General features: G+C 38.0%; 1 protein-coding gene across 1 annotated transcript; it reads right to left on the reverse strand.

Moving 5' to 3' along the window:
- Positions 1-7,165: 7,165 nt before the first annotated feature.
- LOC109951872 (uncharacterized) lies at positions 7,166-9,808 on the reverse strand. Its single transcript, XM_020586605.1, has 3 exons — positions 9,731-9,808; positions 8,181-8,781; positions 7,166-7,278 (listed from the first exon to the last, which is right to left on the reverse strand). The coding sequence occupies exons 1-3, from the start codon at positions 9,806-9,808 to the stop codon at positions 7,166-7,168; spliced, it is 792 nt and encodes a 263-aa protein (XP_020442261.1).
- Between the last annotated feature and the right edge of the window lie 1,798 nt (positions 9,809-11,606).

An 11,606-nucleotide genomic window follows, 5' to 3' on the forward strand; every position in this document is an offset into this window, starting at 1 on the left:
CCTGTAGAAACTCATAAGCATGCCTAAGCATTTAACAGTCTAGACATCCTATCTCCACTAAACATTTCTAATACATAAAGTATCTATCCAATATCTATCTGACTGAAAATCCACAAACACCTGCATGCAGAGAATTGGAACATTATTACCCATCTGTCGTGATCGTCTGTGAAACCAATTGCTTACTGGCCATTGGAACCATGCCTGTGGTGACCTTCCTGAAAGAGGACATCTATACTAGCGCGATGTATCTCATGGCATGTTATTATGCCTTTCACCTCACATATCCTAAGTGTATTGCCACACTGCTCTCTGTGCTCCAGACAGAAGTCCTCTTGGATGCCATCCATGACAAGGACATGACTTCTTCATATAAAAAGGCTATGGTTGAGTGGAAAAGGTTCATTACTGAATAGGGCTGTACGGCACTATTTTTTCATTTCTGGTTGCCATAACAGAACTTTGTATTGGCCAATTTGATAGCCTTTGGTAACTCTTGCCATAGATCTTAACCCTCCTGTTATGTTGCGGGTCAAATTGACCCACGAAAATAACTGCTGTAAATGAGACAAATATTTGATATGTTAGATAAATGTACTTGTTTTTAGTCTAGCTTTACCGGTTTTAAGATATAATTCCTACATATATAGCCTTATTTAAAGACAAAGACACTAGCAATTGCTAAATGTAAGTACTTTTCCCATATACTGAGAAAATAATTCTTAAATCTTTTCTTAGTATTTAGATAAATGTACTTGTTTTTAGTCTAGCTTTACCGGTTTTAAGATATAATTCCTACATATATATCCTTATTTAAAGACAAAGACACTAGCATTTGCTAAATGTAAGTACTTTTCCCATATATTGAGAAAATAATTCTTAAATCTTTTCTTTGAATTAAGAAAATTTACTTGTTTTTAGTCTGGCTGCACTAGTTTTAAGACATCTGTGGGTTCTTTGAGACTAGATATGTTTACTTGTTTTAAAAATCTTAGCAAGTGAAATTTTCCTGTTCTGTTGGCAGATAATTTTGCTTATTTTATGTCAAATTTACCTCATTTTATTACTTTTTTTTTCTTGTTTTTGAGAGCTGGCTTTTTGCAGTGTGGTTACTGAAACACATGGACAGCATGTCAGCTCACAGCCCTCACGCCAGCATGCAGGACAGCAGGATGTTATAAGGTTTTAGGGAAATATTACAGGTTTTGTTTTATCCAATGTATCCTTCCTTATTATGCACATTTATATTTGAGTTATATACAATTCAGGGAACAGGTACAGCATGTCATCCCACAGGCCTCATGCCAAACCTCAGTACAGCAGGAAATGATTGGTTGGTTCTGCTTTATTTTGTGTGTTATGATGGATGAAATAATGCACATTTTCACCAATATAATGTTTTATAGTGTGCATATTTACATATGTGTATTGGCTTTTGTATTGTTTTAGATCATTTCCAGGTGCATTTCAGAAGGGGCTGAAAGGAAAATCAAAGTTTGCCCCCATGAAGTGCAAGGCACCAAAGACTGTTGTGATGTCATTTTTCCTTCTGTCTAGCATGACAACAAAAACCCCAAAAGGCAGCGACGAATTTAAATTGATCCAAGCCGGGCTTGGGAAAACAAGCTTCGTAGTCAGTGACAACATTAGTCATGCTGAAGTATGTGCTAGTAGTAGTATAAATGCTGGAGCTTATTCATATAGTGCACACTCATATTGTAAATACATTCCATTTATACAGTTGTCTGAGATCCTGGGACTTCATTTCCCAAAAATGCAAGACCTGAATGGAGCCTGGCTACTTTACAAAGTAATGGGTATTGTATTATATTTGTTATTTAGCAAACACATTTATCCAACGCAAGTTACATAAAGGAAGATTATATGAAACAATGAATTGTTTATACAATAAAATCTAAAGTACATTAAAATGCAAGAAAAAGGAAAAAATTACTAAATAAGTTTGTTAAAATATAGAGCAAAATAACCATAAACACGTACAATCCAACCACACTTAAAAACAGATTTTATCTTTTGCTATTGATATTTTCGCAGGTAGAAGTGGACAGAGACCCCTAACAATCATTTCGCCAGAGACAGAAGGCTATACTGAAACCATTGTACATACTGCAAAGAATGGGAGCAAATCTGTCCTTTACATAATGCTGCTTCAGGCAGAAATAGCCATGACACCTTTACCACTCAATTCCAAAGAATTTGACAAAATGCCCAAAGCTAACTGTAGTAGGTGCAATCAGGAAATGCCATTAGTGCTCCTGGCAGTACACGTCAAATCATGTTGCAGTGGAAGTCCTTCTTACAGTGAAGAATCAGTAACTGTAGAATCTGCAGAAGAAGCTGCACATGATGATGGCAGCACAGAAGTATGTGACTGTCTTAAGTTCCCTTGTATTTGCAAAACCACAGCATTGATTGATTGCTCATGTAATGACAGATTCTTTTTTAAAAATAGCTACTCGGCTGTGACACAGATGTGGAATTTGTCCCACCTGTCATCAATGCAGAACCATCCAAAAAAGTCAGTGCCATTATGGAATCTTTCTTTTTTCTAATTGATGGAATTTTAGTCAATATTTATGTTTCCTCCTATGTATTCTTTTTTTTTCCAGACAAAGTGGGCTTCTTGCCCAGTTTGCCAGGAACCATTTCCCCTTGATGTTCTAGAGGTGCATGCAAGCATATGTGGTGAGAGGTAGGAGTAGTTAAACTGTCCCAGCAGATTATTCCATCTATAGAATAATTACGTTTTGTGATTAATGTAATAATTTCACATTGACATATGATGTAATTAAGGCATCCAAATATTACCCAGGTTTAAAAACATTAGATGTCTAGTCATTACTGAACATTATTGTTATGAGATTTCAAATGCTCTCCCATTGTGACAGTAAAATTGTATATATTTCTCAGACCTGTAGAAGACAAAAGAGCCTTGGATGTTAAAAAAATGAGCCTCAAAGGTCAGATTATAATAGAGAAGTGTGAATTAGTTTTGCAAATTTATCTCTGTATATCTATATACTGTACATTTATATACTGTTTTTCAGCCTTGATGTATGGAGCCTTGATGACAACTTGTTTAAACTAGCTGAACAGGTGGACTATTCGCAGAGAGTCTGTGTCACTCGATCCAACTTCTTTCACTGTGCTCTTCAACAATGGAAAAGACAAAAGAGGAGCACCCCAAAATGCTCACTTAAAGTTTGTTTCGTCGGAGAGGCAGGTGTAGATACAGGGGCAATAAAGAAGGAGTTTCTTACTGGTAACTATCCATTTCATTATTTTTGTATATCACTTTTTAAATAATATATTTTGTTGATATTTGGTGGTTGAGCTTAACTTTACTGCACTTATTTATTTTGGCAAACCTGATGAGTGGAATTGAATTGCACTACTTTAAGCCTGGAAATGGCAAGAAAGGAAAGAATCCTATATATTCATAAGTGCCCTGGAGGATGGCTACTTCAGGTTGAAAGACATTGCCTTGTGTCAACTTGTGTTTTCTTTATGTTTGTGCAATTTTGTGTACACTTTACAATAGTATTTGGGTACACTTTATCGTGTACCAAAAACTTCTCACTGATAGTGTATATGTGTTATAATTTTCCTTCAAATATCCTTAGGAGCTTTGGGGAGATCATTGCTATGAGCTTGGCTCAAGGTGGTCCAGCATCTGATTTTATGCGCAATTGGTGCTACACCTATCTTGCAAACAGGAGATTTTGACCGTTTGGTTGTAACCCCTGAAGATGTGACTGACCTTGAAACTATTCAGTTAGTTGAAAAGGTGTTGCCAGGATTTTGTGCTGTTAAAAATTTAAGAGCATAGAATGTTGTGTATTTGTATATGGGAGATGTCCCTTCAAATGTATGTGTGGATCGTTTTATGTTACAGGTAAGAGCAGCCACTGATGAGAAACTACAGAGTCTCACTGATGATCTGCTTTCCTGTGGATATACAGGTCTCATAAATGCAGACAGAATGGACCCAATAACAAGGTTTTTAGCAAAACATTGAATTCAATTTACCAGCAGTGTAAATGACCGTTAAATCCCCCATGCACTAAATTGGTCTGGCACCTTCATTTCCATAGACCTCCATAATATTTATATATTATTGAATAGATTTGTTAGGTATATTTTGTACTATTATTAGGCAAATGTTTTTCTTTTTTTCAATCAGCTCTTACGGTGTTTTGAAAGTTGTTATTCAATTAAGTTCTTTATAAACATCAGTTCCAAGAGAGTAAAGTGCATTGGTTCAGCTGGAAATCCTAAAGCAACATTTTAGGCATGTTGTGCATAATGTAGCTTATGTATTACTGAGAGTGGAACACCTTTGCCAGAAATACTGATGATTTTTATCCTTCAGAACCATCATTCTTCATTCCCTGGCCCGACTTCTGCCCGTGCTTGACCAAATGCAAAAAGGCTTGCAGCTTTACAACCTTCTGGATGTAATGGAGAAAAACATTGACATATGCCGGCCCTTGTTTGTGCCACTTCAGGTTAACAAGGTAAAATCTTTCAGGTGAACACATTAATGATATATTGGCATAAATTCTGTGGTTCACGTACTGTAATCTTTTGTCTTTCTTCATTAGCCTGATGCAAATTTCATTATGGCAAGCTGCAAACCTGACTTCAGTGAACAAGGCACCACAAGACACAATCTTGAACAAAGTCTTCTCAACTGCTTCCAAGATTTTCTTCAGGAACTAGAAGATAATGGTAAGATGCATGTCCATTTGAGTTAATCAGGTATTTTTGTAAGTGTAAACAAATTGTAATATGGTCACGCCATGTGAAATGAATCGATTTTAGGAAACGTTTCCACTCTATCCCCTTGGATATTCTTTATCTAAAGATATTTCGTGCCTGTACATCTTAAAGGGGTATGTAAGATCTAAGCTGTAAGTTGAAATTTATCTTTTTTATTTCACTTTTTTCCACTTAATACTCAATTTTTGGTCAGCAAGCAGTTAATGTAATGCATGTGTCAACACATCTTACATCCATCACACCTAGTAAATGACAATGGCACCTCTTGATTTGACATGGAATGATCCAGTATTTTCTTTTATTAGATGCTGATCCTGAGCACTTTGGTGAAAGTGAGGAATTGGATGCAGAAGTGGTTCAAAACGCAAAACACAGTTCCATCAGTTCTGCAATGGTTAACTGGCCAAGGACACCAGCCAGTACTGCCAAGTGAGAGAAACAACTTTGAAATTCACATCAAATTCAATCATGCATGTCAACAGGAAGAGCATGAAATTTGTTTTCCAATAGTTAGCACTTGTACGAAGACCGTTACTTTTCCTGTGGCACACATGAGTTCATACAATGAGTTCAAACATGTGCTTACTCTGGCTCTGCGTTTTGGGAATACCTTTGGCAGAGTTTAATGTGTGGAACAATAAAGGCAATGACTGCAGTAGAGCATTCAATTTTACAGTTTACATTTTCTTCCATGGTATGTAGAATTTCATAGTAGACATGGGTCACAGCCATCCATACATCTCCCCATAAACGCTCAATTCTGAAATTATTAATTATATTTCAGAGTTATATAAGACTTTAATGTTTCCAGTTTATCAATATGGATTACAAATCAAACACACCTCCGATTATGTACACTTTTTCCTGACACAAAGCTGGCACGTCCTGTCCCCCGCACAGTGAACATGCAGCCAGCTATCCCAAGGTTCTCAATTCCTTGATCACCTCTTACTCTGCATTAAGACAGGACACATACATGCAAGCTGTTTCAGCTCAGCTGAGCTGTTATTTTTTTAAACTGCAGTCTGTACTGTTGATTCAAGGAAAGGGTTTAAAAGCATAAGCCTCAAGTAAAAGTAAAAAAAGCATACAGTCTTATGCAAAAGTTTAGGCACCCCTTGATAAATAACAGATTTTGGTGATTTTTTATTTGAACAGATGTTAACACAGTTTCTCTTGGAAATGGAAAAAATGCACAATATTTTCAGCAAACAGTGATGCATAGTTACTTCTTATGCCATAAATTGAACAAAAATAAAAAATAAAAACATTATTATGGCATGGTGCAAAAGTTTGGGCACCCTACACAATCAGTACTTAGTAACACCTCCTCTGGCAGAGGAGGTGTGTAAGTGGTCATAACATGAACTACAGTCCTGTACATGTTACCCTATGAATCTGTAACAGAGCAGAAATACCAGTGTGTGTGAATTATATCCAACATCCATTGTCCACCACACAATCATTTTTTCCTCCATTTTGTTTACTTTCCTTAAGGTAGTGAAATGGAGCAATGAATAGCTCTGTGCTTCAGTTTTGTTGGAGTTAAAAAGACCAATGGCTGCAACTCTCAAAACGAGCTAAGGGCTAGGATTACAGCACAACGGGAAATCAGAGAATGCTGTGCTCTAATTCTCACAAAGACTTGGTTTTCTGACAGAGTTCCAGACTCAGCGATTCAGCTAGAGACTCACTCTGTACACAGGGGAGACCGCACTGCTGCTTCTGGGAAGGTAAAAGGAGGCGGTGTGTGTGTTTATGGAGATGTACGGACTGTTTATAAGCACTGTTCGCCAGATGTAGAGTTTTTATTGCTGAAATGCCGGCCCTATTATCTAGCTAGAGAGCACAGTGCTGTGTTTCTAGCTGCTGTGCAATTATTTAGTATTCATGCTGAAATAATGAGTGAAAAAACATTCTAGTATGGTAGCGAATCAGCTGATGAACTGGTGGAGGCTGCCAGGTTGGAGCAGCTGGAAGATGAAATAATTGATTTGCTTGACATATATGTAAAAGCATTAAAGCTTTCTGGTAAAAATCCCAGACGTTAAAATGAGATTCATTATCAGATTGTGAAGTTTGTACAGGAAGAAGAGATAAAGACAGACCATGAGTGTGGTGAGGTGGCAAAAGGGGAGGTGCTCTGCTTTGCTCCATCTGGTACTACACAGGTGCCTATACTCAGACCAAAGCCGGAAGCTGAGGTTATGACCAAGGGGGAGCTACACCCAAACTCCCCCATTCTGTACCTCCAGTGTCACACAAACGTGAAGGGGTGTTTTGTTCCCCAGCTGGGAAAGGATGGAAGAAAAAGGTGCCTGTGCCTGTGATTCCTGTTGAGCCAGCCAGACCTCCTTGATCTTCAGTGCCTGCCGTCGTCATCCCCCAGCTGATATACGCACAGCCAGGGAGGTGGGCTGGAAGGCCTCAGAGGACAAGAGGGCTTCCTGCAGGCCAAAGAGCAAGGTGCTTCCACTGTGGAAAGTGGGGGCATGTGAGAGACAGATGCCCCGAGTGGTCTCGTGGCAGATTTACCCAGGGTCAACAGGGCAACCCTGGGGCATGGGGACCTATGAGCAAAGGGCGGGGTCCCCCTCTTAAGTATTCATCACTGGGACAACAATAAAGACAGTGTGAGTCATGCTGACTTTTTCAAACTCTATTTCCTGTAGTTCCAGAGCAAGGAAAGAGACTGGAATGTGACATTGTGGTTCTGGCTGCACAAACCAAATGACTGTGGGGGCAAAGGACAAAGAAAGAGAAAAGCCGAGGCCATGGTGTATCGGTCTGGATGTGGATAACACCTTTATAAATATATTTGGAATGTGAATGGACTTACTAATGATGATTTGTCAAGAGGCATCACTCCCTGTCTGTCAAATTCACTGCACTCTTCAATATTTAAAACTAAGTAACTATGTAAACTTATGTATTCTAAAATAAAATCTTAACTATTCCTTTTCTAATATGATAGAATAGTCATACACAAACAAAGTGAACAAGTTAAATAAGCAACAATCATGGTGTCAATCTTCTACTAAATAAGTACTTAATTCAATCAAATGTTAGAACTAATCGTAGAGTCTTTGTTAATTATTTTACTCAACAGGTGGAAGATCCCAGAACAATAATAATAAAATAAAGAACAGAAGAGCACAATAAAGTTCACCATGACATTTGCAGATATTCTTAAAACCATCCTATGCCAGATGAATATAAAAAAAGCGTTAAAAAAAAAAAATTTAAAATATGTTTAAAAGAAAACATGCAACTGATACGACTCATACATGCCCATATTATGCAAACCTTATTAGTTTGTGATTCGTGTCGATGTGGACAAGTGACAGTGGCCCCCGGACAGAATAAGTTTGACTCACTGTGCTTCCTTCCCATGTGTGTCATTTGGGAAAAAACACCAGCAGAGTCGATTCTGTGCATGGAACCTTTAATCCTGTGCCACTGAACGCGATGGCCCTCATCCTGTAACAGTCCTTTAACAACTCTGTATCCTGCATGTGGAGCTCTTGCTTTAAGATCAGCAATTTTGTCATCTAGTTCTTGATCAGACATAGAGCTGTATGATGTCTCGGTTGAAATGCCATGATCTTTCATTCTCCTGAAAATCGTACTCTCACTAACGCTGAGTAGATTGGCCACACATTTCACAGGTAGTAGTATTTCGAAAAGATAGGTCAGGAAATCAGCAGAGAACTCAAACTTTGGGCTTCCTCTTTCCCCTTGCAACAGTCTGAACAATATAGAGCCTTGTTTCTCTTCTATGGCAGCTGTCACACATCTGCCTAGCTGTATCAGACCTTCTGTTATCGGGGAGGGTATCTCAAAAATTCGGGATGCTGTATCCAGTAAGATGTATTCTTGATTGCAAACATACTCCAAATAATCAAGGTCGACAGAAGACTGTTCAAGGGCCCACTGAATTCTTGTCATTACACGTTCCAGTATGCAACCAACGATTTCCTGAAAGCCCAAGAGACAGCATTAGCTTTAAAATAAACAAACACATTTTATTTTATGTCAAAATCACACTAGCTGGCTGATGATATTGTTGGCTTCCATTGTCAGGCTGTTGGTTATTGGTGCTAGCATAGCTTTAGCTCACTACTTTTAAACAAATACTGGTGACCTACTTTAAAATTGCAGCTTTAGCATCATCATCATTTAACATCATCATTGATATTAATAAAAACATATTTTGACAAATAGTGATGACACTACAGTATTTCACACATAATACAACACTGAACTAAAATGTTTATTGTAATGAACTATATTTCACTGTTACGTATCACACCAGACAAAACTGTTTATACATAAATAAATGTTCACTGTGTCTTCTTCTCATAAGTCTCAATAGTCTCCTGGATAAAGTCACCACTACTATAGCTTATAGATGGTTTTCAGTCGTGAATGTTGCACCATCAGTTTGGTAGATCACTCTAAATAATATGGAGAAGAGTCCAGTCAGAGCTGCAGTACACAAGTTAATAACAGACAGTGTTACATTTACACAAGTACTGTACTTAAGTACAATTTGCAGCTATCTGTACTTTACTTGAGTATTTCTATTTTCTGCTTTTACTCCACTACATTTATTTTAGTACTTTAGTTACTAGTTGCTTTTTGGAGTCAAGTCTATAAATATAAATACCAGCTCCTCCAATACAGTAAGCCTGAGTGGGAAATTCCCACTGAATTCTAAGTATATAAGGAGCTTAACATTAGTTCCAACTTTAGCAGCCATAACATTAAAGTGATACACAATAATATATCATACCATTTGAGTACTACTACTTTTGGTACTTCATATATATTTGTCTGTGACCTACTTTAAAACTGCAGCTTTAGCATTAACCCTGGCCTGAGCACACAATGCATGAGTCACTTCGTAAACATTTCATTCACTTACGTTTCTTCCCGGCTCCATGATGGAAGTAGACAGACACCACTTCGATTCGGCAATCGTCTTGTCGAGCCTTACACCCATGACGTATTTCCAGTTTTGGGGGGGAAAATGAGCATTAGAAGAGAGAGCGGTCAATTTTGAAGAGAGGGAAAAAAAAACGAGCACGAGGAAAACTGGAACAGAGGGCGGTTTTATATTTTTACACCCTCAATTCCTGATCCTGTGCTTGTTTAAATTGTGTATGTGCTCAAATAATTTGTGTATGTGCTCGAATAATAAAGAAAGTGATCTGGTGCCATAAAGATTCTTTATTTATATCATATGCATACCGTGACTGGGCCTTTGCTGTCTGAGCTCCTTGGCTCTGGAAATTCCTGCCTCATATTCTTAGGCAAGCAAATTCAGTGTCCTTGTAAATCTCTTCTTAAAAAAAATGGCAAAAATAGATACACTACCACTAACACATACAAAACTAAATTATTGAACTAATTCTTTTCTGTAGAATGTTTTGTCCATTGAGGTAGTATTATGTCGAAGTCTCACACTTCTCCTCGGGTCCAGATGATGGAAAGAATATTCAGTCACACACCAACCATTAAAGTGCACTGTACCTTTATTACGGATGCACATCCGGAGATCATACAGCAAGCAGCCACAGCAGATGATCTGAAGTTACATCTCTAACACTGTGTATTTTATACTATTTCTTCCCGCCTCCTTACACATTCCTCAACATACAGCTGGAAAGTACCAGCACTTTCCCAAAGATATTCTTGTAGGATGCAGCTGGTAATTATCAATACTTTCACAAAGATATGTCCCCCAAGCACAACTCCCTAATTCCAAAGTAGTACATTCTGTAATTAAATGAACACACACATTGCTAATGAATTGAGTGAACACACACACCTACTTCTACTAAAATTGAAGGTTATATTCCTTATTTGGTACATTTATATAAAACAGTGCTGATGCTTCAGTCTAAGTGAAGATTATACTTCCATATAAGTACATAAAACTATGCTGGTGCTTCAGTTACAATGTCTCAAACAGTTTAATATTCCACAGCATGTAATCATGGTAACTCCCTTGGAGCAAAGCACAGCTCCTTAGAAGCACACACACACCGCAACTAAGTGAAGGCTATGCATGAAGGCTATCCTCATAAGTACATAAGTGAACACACTATGACCAAATGAAGGCCACACTTTTATCTCCAAAAACAGTGTCCTATTAAGGTAAGAATTTCCAAGCAGTGATAGTGCTTCAGTTATATAGCAACCTTAATGCTTCAATATCCCACAATTAGCTCTCAAGGTCTGACTTATCCAAACTGCACTGCCTCTATTATATGCGAAATATTTCCAGGTCATTACCACTTAAGATGAAGCCATATTGTAAAGCCTCACAATCTTGCCACCTGTGCAACATCAACACAAAATGGAAATACAACCCAAGCAAACATCTTAAAATGTTAAAAAACACAAGCACAACTGCACATTTCCATTTGTGAACCTGAAGTGCTTCCTGTAACCTTCTCAAATACAATGATTAATCAGCACCAAGGTTGTGCTGTGGTCCCTGTAAATGCCATTTCATTAATGACACATGACACTTATTTTCCACTATCGTGTTCCTATTGAAAACCTGCTCCCTCAATGTAATGAGCAGCTGTGGTCACCTGAGTTCAGTCCGTCAACACATAGCTGGAACATTTTGTCAGTCAGTGTCTGAAGGGGGGAGCCATGGATAACTCTCTTCTTCTCGAATCACTCTGTGCTGCATTTTGGTGAAGAAGTTCGCAGACAGGGAAGAGCTGGAACTCAGCAAATAAGTTGGACTTCTTCTTACAGATGTGTGCCTGAACTCAATCAGTCAG

Source organism: Monopterus albus, unplaced genomic scaffold (genome assembly GCF_001952655.1).
Source record: "Monopterus albus unplaced genomic scaffold, M_albus_1.0 scaffold416.1, whole genome shotgun sequence".
NCBI lineage: Eukaryota > Metazoa > Chordata > Actinopteri > Synbranchiformes > Synbranchidae > Monopterus > Monopterus albus.

Coding starts and splice junctions, on each gene's coding strand:
- LOC109951872 (XM_020586605.1), bottom strand. CDS start 9,808: ATGGGTGTAAGGCTCGACAAGACGATTGCCGAATCGAAGTGGTGTCTG. Junction 8,782..9,730: donor TCATGGAGCCGGGAAGAAAC/GTAAGTGAATGA, acceptor TTGGGCTTTCAG/GAAATCGTTGGTTGCATACT. Junction 7,279..8,180: donor ACACATGGGAAGGAAGCACA/GTGAGTCAAACT, acceptor CACTTTCCACAG/TGGAAGCACCTTGCTCTTTG.